Source organism: Hemitrygon akajei, chromosome 11 (assembly GCF_048418815.1).
Source record: "Hemitrygon akajei chromosome 11, sHemAka1.3, whole genome shotgun sequence".
Taxonomy (NCBI): domain Eukaryota; kingdom Metazoa; phylum Chordata; class Chondrichthyes; order Myliobatiformes; family Dasyatidae; genus Hemitrygon; species Hemitrygon akajei.
The window spans coordinates 82,158,141-82,181,011 of record NC_133134.1 but is presented as its reverse complement, the minus strand read 5'-3'; the positions used below and the strand labels follow the sequence as shown (position 1 = coordinate 82,181,011).

General features: G+C 47.4%; 1 protein-coding gene across 3 annotated transcripts in view; it reads right to left on the bottom strand.

Moving 5' to 3' along the window:
* The window catches only part of LOC140735770 (small conductance calcium-activated potassium channel protein 3-like), a 135,347-nt gene that overhangs the window by 91,474 nt on the left and 21,002 nt on the right, over positions 1-22,871 (bottom strand). For all 3 annotated transcript variants that reach the window (XM_073061240.1, XM_073061238.1, XM_073061239.1), the window contains exon 2: positions 12,868-12,963. In XM_073061240.1, coding sequence (XP_072917341.1) covers positions 12,868-12,963 — 96 coding nt within the window. The remainder of the gene's footprint in view (positions 1-12,867; positions 12,964-22,871) is intronic.

The window sequence follows — 22,871 nt, the reverse complement described above, 5'->3', positions numbered from 1 at the left end:
AGTGCATGGCATGTTACCAAAGACTCTGGCAATGTTATGATGTACGGTGGCTGCAGAGGGTTGTAGACTTGGCCATCTTAACAGTCACACAGGATGGAAACTAAATGGCCCACGCTGACCACATCGCCAGAACCAATTGCCCACGTTCGGCCAATAACCCTCCAAGCCCTTCCCCTCCGTGTACCCATCCAAATGCCTTTTAAACATCACAGTTGGACCCGGCTTGAGCACTTCCACTGGCAGCTCAGTCCAGAGACTCCCTTTCTCCCCTGGACAACCTTCCCCACCAGAAGACAGCATCAAAACTTTCAAGATGACGGCATCCATCATTAAGAACCCTCACCACCAGGACGTGCCCACTTCTCATTACTACAGTCAGGGAGGAGGTACAAGGGCCTGAAGGCACACACTCAGATGTTTTAGGAACAGATTCGTCCCCTCCACTGTCAGATTTCTGAATAATCCGTGAACCCAGGAAACAATATCTCACTATTTTGGTCTTTTTTGCAGCACTTATTTGTTTTTAATATACATTTTTTATGATGATTTATAGTATATTTTATCTCTTGCACTATGCTGCTACTGCAAAACAACAAACTTCACACCAACACACACAAAACGTTGGAGGAACTCAGCACGTCAGACAGCATCTATGGAGGGGGATAAACAGTTGACGTTTCCCGAAGAAAGGTCTCGGCCCAAGACATTAACTCATTTCCAAGGATGATGCCTGACCTGCTGAGTTCCTCCAGCATTTGCGTGTGTTGCAGAAGTTCCTGTGTTTGAAGTTTCACGATGCACGTCAGTGATAATAAACCTGATTGTGATTCTGTCCGGATGCTTTTAATTATTCCTCACAATCAGCAACAGAGGGAACATATTTTCTGTTTGAGGGTGTGGGGCGTAGGGAGCCCCCTTCAACATTGTCACTCCTCACCCGAGGGGAACATTTTAATATTTCATCCATCTCTGCTGTTACTAAGTGGGAATATTTTATTAATGAAATATTGTAAATGAACCGCAATTCACAAGCTCAGAGCAGTTCCTGTTGTGGTGCTGGCAGGAAGAGGATTTCACAGCCATTGGCAATCTGCGGGGAGAGTTAACTCACGCCCAGAATTTCGGTCCCGCAGAACAATTTACATAATGGGAGAGGCGATTTGGATCTTAAATTGATTAAGAACGGGGACAATTACAATAGCTGCATCACTAAATTCTCAGTATCAAGCAACTAGAAGATCTGGAGGACACTCCTACAAATGGTGCTTTACCAGTTCCATGTCTTAAATCTGGCCATTTGGCCCATTGAATATTGTACTAGGGGGCAATTCAATGATGAGAAGTGGGGTAGAATCTGCCCTTGAGCCTGGTGGCATGTGCTTTCAGGCTTGTGACAATCTGCTTGATTGAGGGTGTGGGATGGGGCGAGAAGATGGTATGTCTGGGTTGGACAGGGTCCATCCTGGCTGATTTATAGCTCAGAGTGGACATGACCACAAGAAACTGCAAGAGTTGTGAACCCAGCTCAACACATCACAGAAACCAGCCTCCTCTGTACAGATTCCTGTGTGTACTTCTTGCTGCCCCAGTAGAGAAGCCAGCAGAATCAAAGACCCACACCAGACCCACAATCTCTCTTCTCCCCTCTCCCATTGGGAAGAAGATACAAAAGATTAAAGCTCAAAGTCACCAGGCTCAAGAACAACTTCTCTCCCACAGTTACCAGAATCGGGAAAGGGCCTCTTTTAGGATTGGATAGACTCTGTAAATTCAAGCTGCCAAGCAGGTAGAAGATTTGGAATACTCACACTGTGATGTTTTATCAGTTCTCTTAAATCTGAGTCAATAGGCCTGGAAAGAGTGGACATGGAGAGGACGTGACCACGAGAAACTGCAGAGAGGTGTGGACACAGCTCAGCACATCACAGAAACCAGCAGAACCTCCATGGACTCTGTCTACCCTTCTCACTGCCTCAGTAAAGCAGCCAGCAACATCAGAGACCCCGTCCATCCCAGACATTCTATCTTCTTTCCCCCCAATCAAGCAGAAAGTACACAAGCCTGAAAGCACATACCCCCCAGGCGCAAGGGCAGATTCTACCCCACTGTTCTGATCATTGAATTGCCCCCAGTACAATACAATGGACTCTTCGTTATGACCTTGCATCTTACTGTTTCTCTGTAGCTGTTACACTTCATTATTGTTTTACCTTGTTCTCAGTGTACTGTGTAAAGACCAGACAGAACATAGAACAGCACAGCTCAGGAACAGGCCATTTGGCCTACAATGCTGTGCCAAACCAGCTAAAAAGCAAATCACAACACCCAAACCATCCTACCTGTGCAATATCCGTATCCCTCCGTCTTCCCCATATTCACGTGCCTATCTAAAGGCCCCTAATGTATTTGCTTCTACCACCACACCAGGCAGAACATTGCAGGCATCCACCTCTCCGAGTAAAAAAAAACTTGCCCCTCACATCCCCCTTGAACCCACCCCCTCTCACTTTAAATTCATGTCCTCTGGTATTAGACATTTCAACCTTGGGAAAGCGAGGTTTATCTGTGCCTCTCATAATCTTGTGAACCTCCGTCAGATCTCCAATGCTCAGAGAAAACAACCCAGGTGTACCCAGCCTCTCGTGATAGCACATGCCCTCCAAACCAGGCAGCGCCCTGCTAAACCTCTTCTGCAACCTCTCCAAAGCCTCAACATCCTTCCTACAGCGGGGAGACCAGAACTGTGCACGATACTCCAGATGTGGCCTAACCAGAGTTTTATAAAGTCGCAACAAAACCTCCTGACGTTTGAACCCAATGCCTCAACTAATAAAAGCAAGCATTCCATAAGCCTTCTTAACCAACTTATTGACCTGTTCAGCCACTTTCAAGGAGCAGTACACAAGTTTCTCCACTCTCATCTCAGTACATGTGTCAATAATAAACTAAAGCCAAAAGAAATGTTTCCATTAGTAGGAAAATCTAGGAACTGGGGGCACAGCCTCAGAACAAAAAGGGGGGGAATTTCATTAAAATCTATCGAATATTGAAAGACCTGTATAGAGTGGACACGGAGAGGATGTTTCCTATAGTGGGGGAGTCTAGGGCCAGAGGGCACAGCCTCAGAATAAAGAGGCATCCCTTTAGAACGGAGATGAGAAGAAATTTCTTTAGCCATGGGTGATGTATCTGTGAAATTTGTTGCCACAAATGGGTGTGGAATCCAAGTTATGCAATTAAGGCAATAATTGATATGCTCATGATTGGAAAGGGAGTTACGGGAGAAGAATTGGGCTGGGAAAAGAAGTTAGACACAGTTGGATGGCACAGCAGACCTGATGGGCTAAGTGGCCCAATTCTGCTCCAATCATATGATAATGTTGAAGAAGCAAACGATTTAGAAAAGTTACCGTGCACCAGACCATTTGACCCATCCACTTCATGTTGGCACTCTACCAGAGAAAGAGTGGCTCCCCTTTCCAGTCTCTTATCTGCAGCTTTGCAAGATTTGGTGTTTTTTGCCGCTTCACCATATTATTATACTTGACACCCTCCCGAGGAGCAGGGCATCCATCACTGAGCACCCATTACTACACTTGACACCCTCCCATGGAGAAGGGGCATCCATCACTGAGCACCCATTACTACACTTGACACCCTCCCATGGAGAAGGGGCATCCATCACTGAGCACCCATTACTACACTTGACGCCCTCCCATGGAGAAGGGGCATCCATCACTGAGCACCCATTACTACACTTGACGCCCTCCCACGGAGAAGGGGCATCCATCACTGAGCACCCATTACTACACGACACCCTCCCACGGAGCAGGGCATCCATCACTGAGCACCCATTATTACACTTGACACCCTCCCACGGAGAAGGGGCATCCATCACTGAGCACCCATTATTACACTTGACACCCTCCCACGGAGAAGGGGCATCCATCACTGAGCACCCATTACTACACTTGACGCCCTCCCACGGAGCAGGGCATCCATCACTGAGCACCCATTACTACACTTGACACCCTCCCACGGAGAAGGGGCATCCATCACTGAGCACCCATTATTACACTTGATGCCCTCCCACGGAGCAGGGGCATCCATCACTGAGCACCCATTACTACACTTGACGCCCTCCCACGGAGCAGGGCATCCATCACTGAGCACCCATTACTACACTTGACACCCTCCCGCGGAGCAGGGCATCCATCACTGAGCACCCATTACTACACTTGACACCCTCCCACGGAGAAGGGGCATCCATCACTGAGCACCCATTACTACACTTGACACCCTCCCACGGAGAAGGGGCATCCATCACTGAGCACCCATTACTACACTTGACACCCTCCCGCGGAGCAGGGCATCCATCACTGAGCACCCATTATTACACTTGACACCCTCCCGCGGAGAAGGGGCATCCATCACTGAGCACCCATTATTACACTTGACGCCCTCCCACGGAGCAGGGCATCCATCACTGAGCACCCATTATTACACTTGACACCCTCCCATGGAGAAGGGGCATCCATCACTGAGCACCCATTACTACACTTGACACCCTCCCACGGAGAAGGGGCATCCATCACTGAGCACCCATTATTACACTTGACACCCTCCCACGGAGAAGGGGCATCCATCACTGAGCACCCATTACTACACTTGACACCCTCCCGCGGAGCAGGGGCATCCATCACTGAGCACCCATTATTACACTTGACACCCTCCCACGGAGAAGGGGCATCCATCACTGAGCACCCATTACTACACTTGACACCCTCCCACGGAGCAGGGGCATCCATCACTGAGCACCCATTACTACACTTGACACCCTCCCACGGAGCAGGGGCATCCATCACTGAGCACCCATTATTACACTTGACACCCTCCCACGGAGAAGGGGCATCCATCACTGAGCACCCATTATTACACTTGACACCCTCCCGCAGAGAAGGGGCATCCATCACTGAGCACCCATTATTACACTTGACACCCTCCCGCGGAGAAGGGGCATCCATCACTGAGCACCCATTATTACACTTGACGCCCTCCCGCGGAGCAGGAGATTATACATCTGACTCTGAATCTCACATCCTGAAGGCAACCACAAAACCAGTCCCCATCACAGCTGCAAGCAGTACGTTCCAGATTCCAGCTCCACGCGACAGCAAGGGCTTACTCCTCTATTGTGCAGCCTTCACCCCCGTACCTGAAGGAACCATCTCCCACAATGCACAGATCTGTCATTTTTATATATTTCTATCTGATCCCCCCCAGGTGTCATTTCCTGAAAGAAAACCCTTGCAGCCTCTCTAATACAGCACCATATTGGTCTGCGCAGGACACCATTCTTGGAAGCTTTACCAGACACTCTCCAAAATTCTTCACATCCTTCAGTTAACAAGGCAACCAAATTATTCAAAGACAATACCGTCACTGAGACTAGCCAGTGTGTTTAAAGTTTGACATTGTTAGCTTGGGGTGTGCAGAATTATTTTTCTTGCAGTTTTACTTTCCATTGCTTGATAGTTTATATATAACCATCTCCACACGTGAGTGCTCAGTGAGGTTCAGTACGGCTGCTTCTACATTTTTCTAGAAACTTCTTGCTTTTCAATAGCAGGTGTCAGGCCACTTGATTCTGGGTATTTTTAAGATACCAAAATTGTGATAACAAGCTGTAATAGTTATTTTACATATAATTAACTATAGGTTAATTGTTACAACTGGAATTTTGTTATCTCTAGCCAGAGCAGGAGACGACCAAGGCTGCTTTTACCTCAGTTTCTTTTCCTTTGTTCTTTTGGCAAATCTTTGTTTGACCATTCCTACTGTATCAATTAATAAAATCATACTGATCATCAATAAAATCATCATTTTATGCCTTATTCTTGGCTTCTGAACCTTTGTTTCATAAAAAATAGCAGGCTCTGCTCTCTTCGATATTCAATGCCTCTACTGATCAAATCCAGAATCATCTCCTCTTAGCTCCTGACTCCTGCTGGGGCACAGGCCGCCGATGGCAGCTTGCAAGAGTCCTCTGCCCTTCAAGTCTACACCTAGGGACAACTGGAAAGCCCACTTTCAAAGATCCTTCCTCTCCCAGAAGGGAGGATTTGGAGCTTCTGTTGGCCTTCCGGGAACACGGTTTTTAAAAATGGGGTGGGATAGCTAGCCCCATACCCAATTCTCTTGCAGCTGGGCTTGGGACTGAACATGACAGAGTTTCAGAATTATATAAACTTTATCAATCTCTCACTTAGCCCTGCCGTTTTCAGTGCTCTACATTTACACCATGTCCTTCCATCCCTTCGAGAAGTGTCCTTTCTTTCATGACCACCTCAACCTTCCTATGACAATGCATCGCCTCACGTTTCTCCACATTCAGCTTCATGCTTTGCTCATTCTTCCAGACTTTACAGAACCCTTCTGCAATTTTTTTTTAAACCATCCCCTCCACTCCGTTGACAATTCAGCAATGACATGCGTCATCTGCAAGCTTACAAACTGTGACCTGCTCCATCATTAACTAAATACAGCATTGATCCCAACACTGATCACTGACAAACAACTACAGGCCTTCCTCCGGTCTGGAGAGCAACCATCGACCGCAATCCCTCATTACCCAACACAGAAACAAAGCTCCCACACTCCTTTTAAAAAAAAGCTACAAGAAGTGGTGGATACAGCTCAGCCCATCACAGGAAAAGCACTCCCCACCACTGAGCACATCTACACGGAGAGCTGTCACAGGAAAAGCACTCCCCACCACTGAGCACATCTACACGGAGCGCTGTCACAGGAAAAGCCCTCCCCACCACTGAGCACATCTACACGGAGCGCTGTCACAGGAAAGCAGCATCCATCATCAAGGCCCCTCACCATCCAGGCCATGCGCTCTTTTCACTACGTCCATCAAAGTGGAGGTACAAGACCTTTAGGTCCCACACCACCAAGCACAGGAGCAGCTGTTACACCACAACTATTACAGTCCTGAACCAATGTGGATAACTTCACTCACTTCAAGACCGATTCCACAACCTAAGGACTCACTTTCAAGGACTCCACAACTCAAGCTCTCAGTATTATTTACTTAACGATTTGTTTTAATTTTCAAAGTTTATTTACTTATTATTTGTTTTTGTATTTTCAGTTTGTTTCTTCTTGCACATATAACCATATAACAATTACAGCACGGGAACAGGCCATCTCAGCCCTTCTAGTCCATGCCGAACACTTACTCTCACCTAGACCCACCCACCTGCACTCAGCCCATAACCCTCCATTCCCTCCCTGTCCATATACCTATCCAATTTAAAAAAAAAAAATTTTAAATGACAAAAATCGAACCTGCCTCTACCACTTCTACTGGAAGCTCGTTCCACACAGCTGCCACTGAGTAAAGAAATTCCCCCTCGTCTTACCCCTAAACTTTTGCCCCTTAACTCTCAACTCATGTCCTCTTGTTTGAATCTCCCCTACTCTCAATGGAAAAAGCTTATCCACGTCAACTCTATCTATCCCCCTCATATAATTTTAAATACCTCTATCAAGTCTCCCCTCAACCTTCTACGCTCCGAAGAATAAAGACCTAACTTGTTCAACCTTTCTCTGTAACTTAGGTGCTGAAACCCAGGTAACATTCTAATAAATCTCCTCTGTACTCTCTCTATTTTGTTGACATCTTTCCTATAATTCGGTGACCAGAACTGTACACAATACTCCAAATTTGGCCTCACCAATGCCTTGTACAATTTTAACATTGGTTGTTTGTCAATCTTGTGTAGCTTTTCATTGATTCTATTGTATTTGATTGTATCTGTGAATGCCTGCGAGAAAATGAATCTCAGGGTAGACACATATTGCATGTACTTTGATAATAAATTTACTTTGAACTTTATAAGCCATTTGCTCCATTGTTGTTGCAAGTCCACTGCAGAACATTGGATTAAAACAGGGTAAAAAATGACAAAACACTTGACAAATCTATGCAGGCCTGACTTAATGAGAAGGTTCATTCACATTATCTCATTAATAAAACATTCTCACTTAGTAACAAGTATTAAAATTTTCCTCCAGATAATCAATAATTCTGTCCCAGAGCATTCTTACAACCAAGGTTACGCTGACAAGGGAGTAAGAATTGTCTTTCCCAGCCCTTTGGCATGATCGCCAGAGATGGAGAATTGGTATTGGTTTATTATTGTCAAATGTCGCAATGGTTTCTTAAGGTTGTAGTGTGGACAAGCTCCCACTACCTATTAATTACTCCCAATGGCATGCTTCCCAAAGAGCCGCTGACAAACAAGTCCAGCTCCTGGCCTAGACGAGTGGCTTAGATACCAAGCCCGATGGAATCGTTTCTACTGACAGGAGAAGGGTCAAAGGCGGGTTGCTGGCACCTTAAAAGCAGTCACTTTGGGTATATGGTACTCGTCAACTGGGGTTGGCAGCTCATCTAGAAGGAAAACGCTGATCTCAAACCTCTGCTGTCTTGTGGTTGAACCCACTCATGGGGATCACTTTGGGAGTAACCCCCGCCGAGGAAAAATTCGAAGCTGAAGTCCCCAAGGTCTCTATGTTGAGCTCAATGCTGTCTGGCAAGTCCTGCAATGCTGCTGGGGCCAAACTGTACCAGTCTCTGCTGTTCCTTTGGATTCATCAGTTTCATGGAGAGGGGGAGCCTGCTACAGGGGCAACAACTTGCTCTCCATACCGTACTGCCCTGACTTTTGTAAAACAGACAGCTGGGTTGCAACGTCTATGGTCACCGGAGGGCCATGGAAAGCTCGTCTTGCCTGCTATTCATACAGTGTACAAGGTGAAACAGTAACAGTGGAATAAAGTGCAAAAGCTACTGATAAAGGGCAGAGCAGGCAAACGATAAAGTGCAGGATTATAATCGAGATTCTGTAGATTGAGAGACCAGGAGCCCATCTCATCGTACAGGAGTTCGTTCAAAAGTCTGATAACAGCGGGACAGAGCCGGGTGACATGAGGTTTTATTTATTGTAACTTAAGTGTCATTGTTAGGTTTTGAACTACACAGCTGCCACTTACATCAGTTATAGTAAACTTAACTCTGAGAACACTCCCATCTCCCTTTCACCTCTCCAACTCTCCCACCTCCCACTGCAGGGGAATTTATGGCAGACCATTAACCCCCACCAAACTCACAGCTCATCGGGATAACACAGCAAGACATAGAAGTGCCATCAGACCATTCAGCCCATCGAGTCTGCTCTACCATTCTATCATGTCTGGTTTATTATCCCTTTCAACTCCATTCTCCTGCCTTCGCTCTGTAACCTTCGATGTCCTTACTAATGAACACACACACACACACACAAAATGCTGGAGGAACTCGGCAAGCCAGGATGCTGTCTGACCTATTGATTTGCCTAGATTTCCAACATCTGCAGATTTTCTTGTGTTCTTAAGAACCTATCAACCTCTGTTTTAAATGGTGGTAAGGCAGTGACGCCTGCAAATACAGCAACCTCTCAGGAACCAACCAAAGGTGCTTTTTCCTTTGAAAAAATTTGTTCCAAAGACTGTTCTACTCCCAAGATCTTCATGTACTGCAGGGCTACTCCATCAGAGAGCTGATATGTCGGGAAAGAGGCCTGTCGGGATGTTGGAGGGGCCGGCCTGGGTTCGGAGCTCCCCTGACTGCAGGCCACATTGCTGCCTGCTAGTTGAAAGCAGAGTTAGAAACATAGAAAACCTACAGCACAATACAGGCCCTTCAGCCCAGAAAGTTGTGCTGAACATGTCCTTACCTTAGAAATTACTAGGCTTACCCATAGCCCTCTATTTTTCTAAGCTCCATGTACCTATCCAAAAGTCTCTTAAAAGACCCTATCGTTTCCACCTCCACCACCGTTGTCGGCAGCCCATTCCACACACTCACCACTCCGAGTAAAAAACTTACCCCTGACATCTCCTCTGTATCTACTCCTCAGCACCTTAAACCTGCGTCCTCTTGTGGCAACCATTTCAGCCCTGGGGAAAAAGCCTCTGACTATCCACACAATCAGTGCCTCTCATCAACTTATACACCTCTATCAGGTCACCTCTCATCCTCCTACGCCCCAAGGAGAAAAGGCCGAGTTCACTCAACCTATTCTCATAAGGCATGCTCCCCAATCCAGGCAACATCCTTGTAAATCTTCTCTGCACCCTTTCTATGGCTTCCACATCTTTCCTGTAGTGAGGCAATGAAAACTGAGCACAGTAAAGTTGGTGCAGTATAACAGTGGGAAATTGTCTCAGACATTTCACTTGCAATCACAAGACTGTTGGACAGTGATAATATAAGTTGCCACAGGCCTGTTACCCTTGTCTGGTGGATGGACAGGTGACATGGGAGCTGCGCAGCCTCGGTTGTAGCAAGATCAAGGCCTCAAGCCTCAGGCTTGCCTGCTGCTGCAGACCAGGTGAAAGACGCAGAAGGATTCCACGCTCAGCTGGGGCCTAGCCTCTCCTGTTGGTGCTGCCCTCCTGTGTTCAAGCAGTGGAATGACAGACCAGACTGCATGCATCTGTACACGACCAGAGACTGTACCATTGATTGCCCGACAAGGTCTTAAATAACATACATTTTTTTTAAAGTGAGTATGCTTCTTTGCTTGCTATTTTGAATTATGTTACTCACTATTTTGAAGGTTTTGCACCTTGGCCCCAGAGGAGTACCATCTCATTCACCTGTATGATTTGAATGATTTGATGTATGGTTTGAATGATAATTAAACTTGATTTGAATTGATTTGAAACATACTTAATGACTTGGCCTCCAAAGCCATGGCAGCACAATTAGTACAACACTTCACAGTACAGTGACCTGGTTTAGTTTCCACTGCTGCCTGTAAGGAGTTTGTATGTCCTCCCAGTGACCACATGGGTTTCCTCCGGGTGCTCTGGTTTCCTCCCACAGTCCTAAGACTTACTGGTTGGTAGACTGATGACTAGGCTAGCGTCAAATCAGGGGATTGCTGAGTGGTGTGGCTCAAAGGACTGGAAGGGTCTGTTCCAAGCTGGCTCCACTGCCATCTGTAGCAATGAATTCCAGATTCATCGCCCTCCAGATAAACAAATGCCTCCTCATCTCTATTCTAGTGCACCATCTTTCTGTCCTGAGGCTGTAGACTCTCCTGCTATAGAAAACATCCCTCCACATCCCCTCTAACCAGGCCTTTCAATATTCAATAGGGTAGGAAACTAGAAAAGCCCAGGGGGAGAACCCACCTGGCACAGCTAGAACATGCAAACTCCACACAGGTGGTGCTGGAGGTCAGGATCAAACCTAGGTCCCTAGAGCTACGAGACACACCTGATGAGAAAGATTTGGGCATCAAGGTTGGAGAAAGGTTTGAGATTTGATCCTAGAGGAAGAGGAAGGAAGCCTCGGAAGAGTTATAAAAAGGATCGAGGAAGGAAAACCATTTCCTCTTCTAGGTGAAGCTGGAACCAAGAGACATAGCCTCAAGTTTCGGAGGAAGTAGATTTAAGACGGAGATGAGGAGGAACTGCTTTTTCCAGAGAGCATAAATGTATTGAATTCTTTGCCTGGGGATGCAGCAGAGGCTACCTCACTGAGGTATAGGAAAAGGCTAAAATAGGGTAGGACTTTACTCCCTCGAGCATAGCAAAATGAGGGGAGATCTTATGGAGAAATAGTATACAAAATTTTGGGGGTATAGTTAAGGTAAATCCAAGCAGGCTTTCCCCCCACTGAGGTGAGGTGAGACTAGAACTAAAGGTCATGAGTTAAGGGTGAAAGGTGAAATATTTAAGGGGAACCTAAGTGGGAGCTTCTTCGTTCAGAGGGTGGTGAGAGTGTGAAATGAGCTGCCAGTGGATGTGGTGAACACGGGTTCAAATGCAACATTTAAGAGAAATTTGAACAAGGATGACAGAGGTACATTATTTTCACAGGGTGGTGGGTGCGCAGAACACATTGCCAGGGATGGTGGTAAAGGCAGATACATTAGGGACATTTGGTAAACTTTTAGAAAAGCGCATGGGTAATAGAGAAATAGCATTCAGAATTGGGTTGTTTTGCTGCAGCAATACATTACAATACATAACCATTAAAAAAAAACTAAATTACAATACTATAATAGATTCCAGTTAATTGAGCCATCAGTTGATCAGGACAGCCGCTTAATTGGGACAGGAAACTACTGATGAAAAGGTTTAACTAGCATCAGTCGCAAGCACTTGTGTGGCCATTGGACACTCTACCGTGCTTAGAGTAAACAGTTTTTAAATAATGTTACTTGCGTGTGTTTGTGTTCAGAAAGCAGTGATTTTTTGGCACTGAAAGCCAGCGAGAAACAAGCAGTAAATGCTCTGCTCACTGCAGTTTCAAGCATTCAGGTTTGGAGAAGCCAGGAACAGCTGGGGAAGTGATAACAAAATGATTTCACTACTTCAACAAATTAGGAACTGCAAACAATTTGAAGGTATCAACAATCCTCTTGCAAGTTACAATGACGATGAAGATTTGGGGGACGTAACTATTGACAGCACAGTATGAAGGCAGACTATTATCTGCACTGATTTTTTTCATTGCGTACACTGGATGAATTCCATCATTAACAACCATTAGGAACTGAAACAGTTTTATAGTACTGTACTGTAGTCCTATGGCAGTGTTCTAATTCTTTCTGTATTCAATGTAAATACCCAACTTGTTACTTGGTCTGTCTATATAACCACTTCCATGAAACTTCAGATAATTGAGCTCAATTATCTCAATTGAGGTCAAATCATACTGGCCCCAATATGTCCCAGTTAACCAGAATCCTCTGTATATATAAAAAATGACCTAAATAAGTAGTCAGAGAGATTACGCACCTGGACCTCCCTGGCATGGTAGGCGATGACGAGTCCGAGCAGGATGAACGTGGAGAAACTGATAAGGCATTTTAGTAAGAGCGAATACATGGAACTCTGAAAAACAGGGAATTACATCAAAAGTTAAACACAGCAATCCCTTCGTCTCCGAATCCGGACTCTATCCAGCCATTTCCCATCACAACCACTCCTTTCAAACAAGGAATGAGCAAACGGAGGAGGAAGCTCGTGTGCGCTGTTGTTGTGGTTCTGGTCGGCCCTGTTAAAGGAAGGACGCAGAGGCCTCGGGGAGAGGCTCACCAGGATTAGAGGGCAAGGGCTGCAAGGGAAGGTTGAGCAAAGTTGGATTGTGGTGGAGGCTGAACGGAGACCGGATGTAAAAACATGGGAGGCAGAGGAAGGATGGTAGGCAAATTGCTCCCCAGGGTAGAAACATCAAGTGCAAGGGGGCAGCGAGAGGGAGAAGTTTAAAGGAGATGTGCAGAATACAAACACAAGAGATTCTGCAGATGCTGGAAACCCAGAGCAGCACCACACAAAATGCCAGAAGAACTCAGCAAGTTCAGCAGCACCCGAGGCCTTCCGTTGGTCAGGGTCGGCCACGGCCACTGCATCCTAGCCGTCTACATGGTACACAAGTCCGGGCAGTACGATACGGAGGGTAAGCTGCTCCACCACTCCAAGCAGCTGATGGAACGGCAGAGACCGATACATCGGCACCGGCGGCGTTGCCAGGCAGTGTTGAACTCACCGTAGGACTGCCTCAGGGACTCGGATCAGAGTTCTCCTCCTCGATGAGCTGCCAACCACGGCTGACAAGCCCCATCTGCCCAAAGTGACCGGTTTTAAGGCACCAGTAACCCACCTTTGCCCCTTCTCCTGTCAGTAGAAATTGTTCCCCCGGGCTTAGAAGCTAAACTGCACATGAAGGAACAGGACTTGGTTATCAGAGGCTATTTGAGAAACACACCATTGAGAGCATTTCATAGGTAGTGGGAGCTTATCCCCACTCCTGACCCCCCCCCCCCACCCCCACCAACCTTAAGGAACTGGCAGCATCTATGGAGGGGAAGAAACATTTCAGAATGACACCTTTCAACAGGGCTGGAAGGGGTGGGGTGGGGGGAGAGAGAAAGGGAAGAAACCAGAACGAGAAGGGGAAGGGGAGGAATACAAGTTGGCAGGTGACCCAGGAAGGGGATAGGTGGGAGAAGCGATGGAATAAGCTGCTGGTGGGGATTGGTGGACCCTGGGGAGAAAAGCACTGGCTGTCACCGTTTCTTATCCTCCTGCACTTCAAAGAGAAGAGCCCCAGCTCACTCAGCCTTCCTCACAAGACGCTCTCCAATGCGGGTAGCATGCAAGTAAATCTCCTCTGCACCTTCTCTAAAGTTTCCACATCCTTCCTGTAATGAAGTGACCAGAACTGAACGCAACACTCCAAGTGTGGGCTAACCAGGGTTTTATAGAGCTGCAACATTACCTCACGGCTCTTCAACTCAGTCCCCTGACTAATGAAGGCCAACTGATCATAGGCCTCCTTAACCACCCTATCAACTTGTGTGGCAACTCTGAGGGATCCATGGACATGGACCCCAAGATTCCTCTTTTCCTCCACACTGCTGAGAATCCATTAACCCTGTGCTCTGCCTCGAGTGCAACCTTCCAAAGTGCATCGCTTCACACTACTCCAGATTTAACTCCATCTGCTACTTCTCAGCTCAGTTCTGCATCTCATCAATATCGCGTTGTAACCTGCTACACAGTCCAAAACACCACCAACCTTCACGTCATCTGCGCTCTTGTTAAGCCACCCTTCCACTTCCTCATCCAAGTCATTTATAACTATCAGAAAGAGCAGGGGTCCCAGAAATGATTCCTGAGAAACACCACTGGTCACTGACCTGACACTCCATCTACCAGCACCCTCTGCCTTCAAGGCAATTCCTGGGTAACACAGAAGCAGGTATTATCTGCTTCTTCTCCACAGGAAATAAGACCTTTCCTTCACAGACTAGTGTTTGATTAAACCTTCCTATAACGCCCAAGGGAAGGACACTTTAATAACTCTCAAACCTTTAAAAACATTTGCTTGCACTGAAGGGAAGGATAAATTATTTGTGGTACATTCAGTTACAGCTTGTGAACAGCTGATGTTTTCTGCCACTGTGCAATGCCCTGTAAACAATACTTGTTAGGCTATTCAAATGGCGATGTTTAAGGAGCGCTCAGCCCATCCAGCCTGCTGATCGCTGGTGTCTGGTAATGAGCTGCCGGAGGCAGGAACTGTAATGTTTACGAGGTATCCAGACAGGGCACGCAGAGAGACGGAATTAATGCAGGCAAATGCCTGGGACGCAAAAGCAAGATGTCCTGCTGAGGCTTTATAGGTCAGACCACACCACACACAAAATGCTGGCAAGTCAGGCAGCATCTATGGAGAGGGATAAACAGTTGACATTTTGGGCAGAGACCTTTCAACATCAGCAGAATCCCTCACGTCTCTGCAGTACCACGAGCAGTTTTGGGGACCCCATATCCAAGGAGGGCAGGCCGATGAGACTGAAAAGAATGATGCCAAGGATGAGGAGTGATTGATGGCTCTGGGATGAGCCGAGATTGTTTCTCATGGAAACTTGTCGGATAGTGAAAGGCCTGGAAAGAGGGGATGGACAGGGTGTTTTCAGTCTTGGGAGAGGCTAGGACCATGCTGTAAATCTAAATATAAAAACAGAACTTAAACTCTGTCCAGGAGGACAGGTGGCCCAGCACTGCAGTGTGACCATTCCTGGTGAACTGACTGGTCTCACTCCAGCCACTTCAAATTGGCTACTCAACGTCCATCCTTCTTAGCAGCTCCCATTGATCAGGAGGTACAGAAGCCCCAAGTCCGACACTAACAGGTTCAGGAATAGAGAGTCTTCCCTTCAACCATCTCGAGCCCATCTGCACAACCCTAACCACCGCAGCATAGCAACTTCATGACCACTTTACGCTACAATGGACACAAGAGTCTCTGGTGCCAGAAATCTGAGCAACACACAAAATGCTGGAGGAACCCGGGTCAGGCAGAATCTGCAGAAGGGGAGAAAAATGATATTTGGGTGGAGACCCTCCATCAGGACTGGAAAGGAAAGGGGCGGAAACCAGGATAAGGTGGGGGGGGAGGGAAAAGAGTACAAGCTGGAAGGTGATAGGTGAGGGGGAAGGTGAGAGGGTGGGGGAGACGGGGGATGAATTAAGAAACTGGAAGGTGATAGGTGAGGGGGAAGGTGAGAGGGTGGGGGAGACGGGGGATGAATTAAGAAACTGGAAGGTGATAGGTGAGGGGGAAGGTGAGAGGGTGGGGGAGACGGGGGATGAATTAAGAAACTGGAAGGTGATAGGTGAGGGGGAAGGTGAGAGGGTGGGGGAGACGGGGGATGAATTAAGAAACTGGCTGGTGATAGGTGAGGGGGAAGGTGAGAGGGTGGGGGAGACGGGGGATGAATTAAGAAACTGGCTGGTGATAGGTGAGGGGGAAGGTGAGAGGGTGGGGGAGACGGGGGATGAATTAAGAAACTGGAAGGTGATAGGTGAGGGGGAAGGTGAGAGGGTGGGGGAGACGGGGGATGAATTAAGAAACTGGAAGGTGATAGGTGAGGGGGAAGGTGAGAGGGTGGGGGAGACGGGGGATGAATTAAGAAACTGGAAGGTGATAGGTGAGGGGGAAGGTGAGAGGGTGGGGGAGACGGGGGATGAAGTAGGAAACTGGAAGGTGATAGGTGAGGGGGAAGGTGAGAGGGTGGGGGAGATGGGGGATGAATTAAGAAACTGGAAGGTGATAGGTGAGGGGGAAGGTGAGAGGGTGGAGGAGACGGGGGATGAAGTAGGAAACTGGAAGGTGATAGGTGAGGGGGAAGGTGAGAGGGTGGGGGAGACGGGGGATGAATTAAGAAACTGGAAGGTGATAGGTGAGGGGGAAGGTGAGAGGGTGGGGGAGACGGGGGATGAATTAAGAAACTGGAAGGTGATAGGTGAGGGGGAAGGTGAGAGGGTGGGGGAGACGGGGGATGAAGTAGGAAACTGGAAGGTGATAGGTGAGGGGGAAGGTGAGAGGGTGGGGGAGACGGGGGATGAATTAAGAAACTGGAAGGTGATAGGTGAGGGGGAAGGTGAGAGGGTGGGGGAGACGGGGGATGAAGTAGGAAACTGGAAGGTGATAGGTGAGGGGGAAGGTGAGAGGGTGGGGGAGACGGGGGATGAAGTAAGAAACTGGAAGGTGATAGGTGGAAGAGGCAAAAGGCCAAAGGATCTGACAGGAGAGGAAAGTGGACCATGGGAGAAAGAGATGGAGGAGGAACGCCAGGCGGTGGTGATGGGCAGGTGAGAAGAGGGAAGGCAAAATTGGAAAAGAAAAAAAAAGAGAAAGGAGTAATTATCAGAAATTACTGCTTGTGCCATCAGGTTGGAGATGGAATGAGGTGTTGCTCCACCAAACCTGGGTGGCCTCACTGGGGAAGTAGAAGAGGCCATGGACCAACATTTCCAATTGGAAATGGGAAGCAGAATTAAAATGGGTGTCCACTGGGAAAGCTCCCACCTTTTGTGGAAGATGAAGTGAAGGCAGTCTATGGAACCGTACCCCCATCCACCTCAAGTCTCACCGATGTAGAGGCAGCCACACTGAATACAACAGATGACCCTAGCAGTCTTGCAGGTGAAGTGTCACCTCACTTGGCAGAGCCCTGAATAGCAGTGAGGGAGCTGGTGTAGCACTGCAATAGATATCTTGTGCTTCCAATTGTGTTCTTCCTGGTTTAATTTACATGTCTGGCGAATGTTGTGTACCTGATGCCGTGGGCCTGTGATGCTGCTACAAGTAAGCTTTCTGTCGCACCCGCACACACACGGAGCCGTGCGGATAACAGAGGCGATCTTGAACTGAACAGGGAGACAAGTGGCTGGAGGCACAGTACAGACGAAGGGGCCTGGCTCAGAACATGGACTGCCCATCTTCCTCCACAGGTGCTGCTCGACCCTCTCAGTTCAGAAGATCCCCACCATCCAGGCCAAGCTCTCTTCTTGTTACTGTCATCGGGTGAAACGTACAGAAGCCCCAGGTCTTGGCTGTTTGTCAGATTTTGATTGTATGTAACTTTTCATTAATTCTGTTATAATAATTTTTTCATTTATTCCACAGTGAATGCAAGAAAAATCTCAGGGTAGTACACGGCAGATAAACACTTTGAACTATCTAATGACGTCTACTGAATGTACTTTGATAGCAAAAATCTACTTTGACTTTCAAAGTTCCTCCAGCACCTCGATTTGTGTCCTGGATTCTAGCGTCTGCGGTCTCATGCTTGAATTGCTGTCTTGCAGAGGGCTTTGCTATTTCAGGGATTTAGCTTTGCATGGTTTGCCTGCCGCGTTACACTCTGTACAGCCGTAGCTTCAGTTCCAGCTGGCATTCAAACCGTGTGGTTGCTTCAGACAAATTGGACTTGCGGGAGCGGCTGTGAACTTATTACGCGCCCAAATGAATTTTACTTTACATTTCGCCCCTGTGCTCAGAGTGTTCAACACCGATGTGTCCGTGCGGCCTGCAAGACCAGTACTCAATGCCCGGAGCCAATAAACCTGTGCCTGTATTACTCCTTGATCTCTGCGAGGTCGATCAACTCTTGCTCCGGATTTCATAAACAAATCAAACCGTCCCAGCGACACAAACACGCCGCTGACACTCCGGCAAACCGCTGTGCTCTTACCCAAGATTGTTTATCCAAGCTGTCCGCGGTCGCCAAACGGCTGGCCAGCGCCCAGATGTGTAGAGGGCTCTGGGGAGCAGAGCGCAGCTGTGCATTCACTGAATTCAGATACAACTGACCCCCGACCTGGAGTAATGTGCGCAAACGGGCACAATCTCTGAAAACACAAATGCCTGTTCTGATCAGACTAGCTCAGGTGTTCCGTGGTTTAAAAATAAAAGCCTCTTAAAAAGCAAGCATAGCAAATGATGTCAGGAGGTGGCAGAGAAAAAGGAAGGAGTATTTATATCGAGCCGCTTCGTATGTCCCAGTGACCCCGTGTCTCCTCTCTAGGGGCAAAAGCTTTACTCCAACCCAGAGTTCTCCGGTTCAAGTCGCATTCTTCCGGGCACTTAAGAATGAAGTCAAGTCACTTTTATTGTCATTTCGACCATAACTGCTGGTACAGTACACAGTAAAAATGAGACAACGTTTTTCAGGACCATTGTGTTACATAACAGTACAAAAACTAGACTGAACTATGTAAAAAAAACAACACAGAAAAAAAACGACACTAGACTACAGACCTACCCAGGACTTCATAAAGTGCACAAAACAGTGCAGGCATTACAATAAATAATAAACGGGACAATAGGGCAGTAAGGTGTCAGTCCAGGCTCTGGGTATTGAGGAGTCTGATAGCTTGGGGGAAGACACTGTTACATAGTCTGGTCATGAGAGCCCAAATGCTTCGGAGCCTTTTCCCAGATGGCAGGAGGGAGAAGAGATTGTGTGAGGGGTGCATGGGGTCCTTCATAATGCTGTTTCCTTTGCCGATGCAGCATGTAGTGTAAATGTCCATGACGGCAGGAAGAGAGACCCCGATGATCTTCTCAGCTGACCTCACTATCCGCTGCAGGGTCTTGCGATCCGAGATGGTGCAATTTCCGAACCAGGCAGTGATGCAGCTGCTCAGGATGCTCTCAATACAACCCCTGTAGAATGTGATGAGGATTGGGGGGGGGAGATGGACTTTCCTCAGCCTTTGCAGAAAGTAGAGACGCTGCTGGGATTTCTTTGCTATGGAGCCAGTGTGGAGGGGCCAGTTGAGATTCTCCGCCAGGTGAACACCAAGAAATCTGGTGCTCAGACTTAAACACAAGCGTGGCTGCAAATACCCCGGGACAGCATTACACTGTTGGGCTGCAAATACCCCGGGACAGCATTACACTGTTGGGCTGCAAATACCCCGGGACAGCATTACACTGTTGGGCTGCAAATACCCCGGGACAGCATTACACTGTTGGGCTGCAAATACCCCGGGACAGCATTACACTGTTGGGCTGCAAATACCCCGGGACAGCATTACACTGTTGGGCTGCAAATACCCCGGGACAGCATTACACTGTTGGGCTGCAAATACCCCGGGACAGCATTACGCTGTTGGGCTGCAAATACCCCGGGACAGCATTACGCTGTTGGGCTGCAAATACCCCGGGACAGCATTACACTGTTGGGCTGCAAATACCCCGGGACAGCATTACACTGTTGGGCTGCAAATACCCCGGGACAGCATTACACTGTTGGGCTGCAAATACCCCGGGACAGCATTACACTGTTGGGCTGCAAATACCCCGGGACAACATTACACTGTTGGGCTGCAAATACCCCGGGACAACATTACACTGTTGGGCAAAAATCCTGGCTAATTGGTGCAATGGGTTGAGGGTGCAACCTGCTATCCGGGGAAAAATTAGACTGATCTTGCAGGAGGCTGAAAAATCAGTAAATTGTGGACCAGAGGGCCTATACCATTCGATAGACTCCTTTTGCCTTCATAACACTGGCTCTTTTAGTTTCCCTCAGCCTTAAAGCCTATTGGCTGGGACCAGTGTTCTTCCTCACCCAGTTTAGCTGGGGAGTGAGAGCTGCAGCAGTCTGCGGGAGCTGGAATCTGGAGCTGCAGACAAACTCCCCTTCACTGAAGGTTAAAGGCGGTTTGTACCCTGGGCTCAGCTCCACCTTCTTGCCCGTTTCCCTTGTCTCTCAATTTCCTTTGCGTCCCAGATAGCTGATAACTTCAGACTTGGTCATAAGAACATAAGAAATAGGAGGAGTAAGCCATCTGGCCCATCGAGCCTACCCCGCCATTTAATAAGATCATGGCTGATCTGTCCGTGAACTCAAATCCACCTACCTGCCTTTTCCCCATAACCCTTAATTCCCCTACTATGCAAAAATCTTTCTAACCATATCTTAACTATATTTAGTGTGGAAGCCTCAGCTGCTTCCCTGGGCAGAGAATTCCTCAGATTCACCACTCTGGAAAAACAGTTTCTCCTCATCTCCGTCCTGAATCTTCTCCCCTGAACGTTGAGGCAATGCCCCCAGTTCTAGTCTCACCTACCAATGGAAACAACTTTCCTACTTCTGTCTTATATATCCCTTTCAAATCTTTGTATGTTTCTACAAGATCTCCTCTCATTCTTCTGAATTCCAGAGTATAGTCTCAGGTGACTCAATCTCTCCTCACAGGTCAACTCCTTCATCTCTGGAATCAACCCGGTGAGCCTCTAAAGCCAGTATATCCTTCCTCCAGTATGGAGACCAGAACTGCACACAGTACTCCAGGTGCAGCCTCACCAGTACCCTGTACAGTTGCAGCATGACCTCCCTGCTCTTGAATTCAATCCCTCTAGCAAAGGAGGCCAACATTCCGTTTGCCTTCTTAATAATCTGTTGTACCTGCAAGCCAATTTTATGCGATTCATGAACAAGCACTCCCAAGTCCCTCTGCACAACAGCATGCTGCAATCTTTCACCATTTATATAATAATCTGTTCTTCTATTATACCTTCCAAAGTGGATGATCTCGCATTTACCGTATTCCATCTGCCAGACCTTGGCCCACTCACTTAACCTATCTATATCTCTCTACAGACTCTCCACATCCTCTGTACAATTTGATTTTCCACTCAATTTAGTGTCATCAGCAAATTTTGCTACACTACACTCAGTCCCCTCTTCCAAATCATCAATGTAAATGGTAAACAGCTGCGGACCCAGCACCGACCCCTGTGGCACCCCACTCACTACTGACTGCCAACCGGAGTAGCACCCATTTATACCAACTCTCTGCCTTCTGTTGGTTAACCAATCCACTCTCCATGCCAATACACCTTTCCTCCGACTCCATGCATCCGTCTCTTATTTATAAGTCTCTTGTGCAGCACCTTATAGAATGTCTTCTGGAAATCCAAGTATACGACATCCACCTGTTCCCCTCTACCCACTGCACTCATTATGTCCTCAAAGAACTCCAGTAAGTTTGTCAAACAGGACCTGCCCTTTCTGAATCCATGCTGTGTCTGTCTAATGGAACCACTCCTTTCTAAATGTTTCACTATTTCTTCCTTAAAGACAGCTTCAAGCATTTTCCCGACTACAGATGTCAAGCTAACTGGCCTATAGAAACATAGAAAACCTATAGCACAATACAGGCCCTTGGGCCCACAAAGTTGTGCTGAACATGTCCCTACCTTAGAAATGACCAGGCTTACCCACAAGTCCTCTATTTTACTAAGCTCTATGTACCTATCTAAAAGCCTCTTAAAAGACCCTATCGTATCCGCCTCCACTACCATTGCCGGCAGCCCATTCCACGCACTCACCACTGAGTAAAAAACTTTCCCTTGACATCTCCTCTGTATCTACTCCCCAGCACCTTAAACCTGTGTCCTCTTGTGGCAACCATTTCAGCCCTGGGGAAAAAGCCTCTGACTATCCACACGATCAATGCCCGTCTTTTGCCTACACCCTTTCTTAAAAAGTGGTGTGACATTTGCTGTCTTCCAATCCGCCAGGACCTGCCCAGAGTCCAGAGAGTTTTGGTAAATGATTACCAACACATCTACTATAACCTCCACCAATTCCCTCAGCACCCTGGGATGCATCCCATCAGGACCAGGAGACTTATCTACCTTCAGGCCCTGGAGACTTATCTACCTTCAGGCCCTCTAGTTTGCTCATCACTATCTCTTTAGTGACAGTGATTTTATCGAGGTCCTCCCCTCCCATTTCATCCATAACATCATTCTTTGGCATATTAGACGTGTCCTCCACCGTGAAGACCGACACAATATAATTATTCAAGGCCTCAGCCATCTCCTCATCACCCAATATCAATTTCCCCTTCTCGTCTTCCAAGGGACCCAAGTTGACTTTAGCCACCCTCTTCTGCTTTATATTTATAAAAACTTTTGTTTTCTGTTTTTA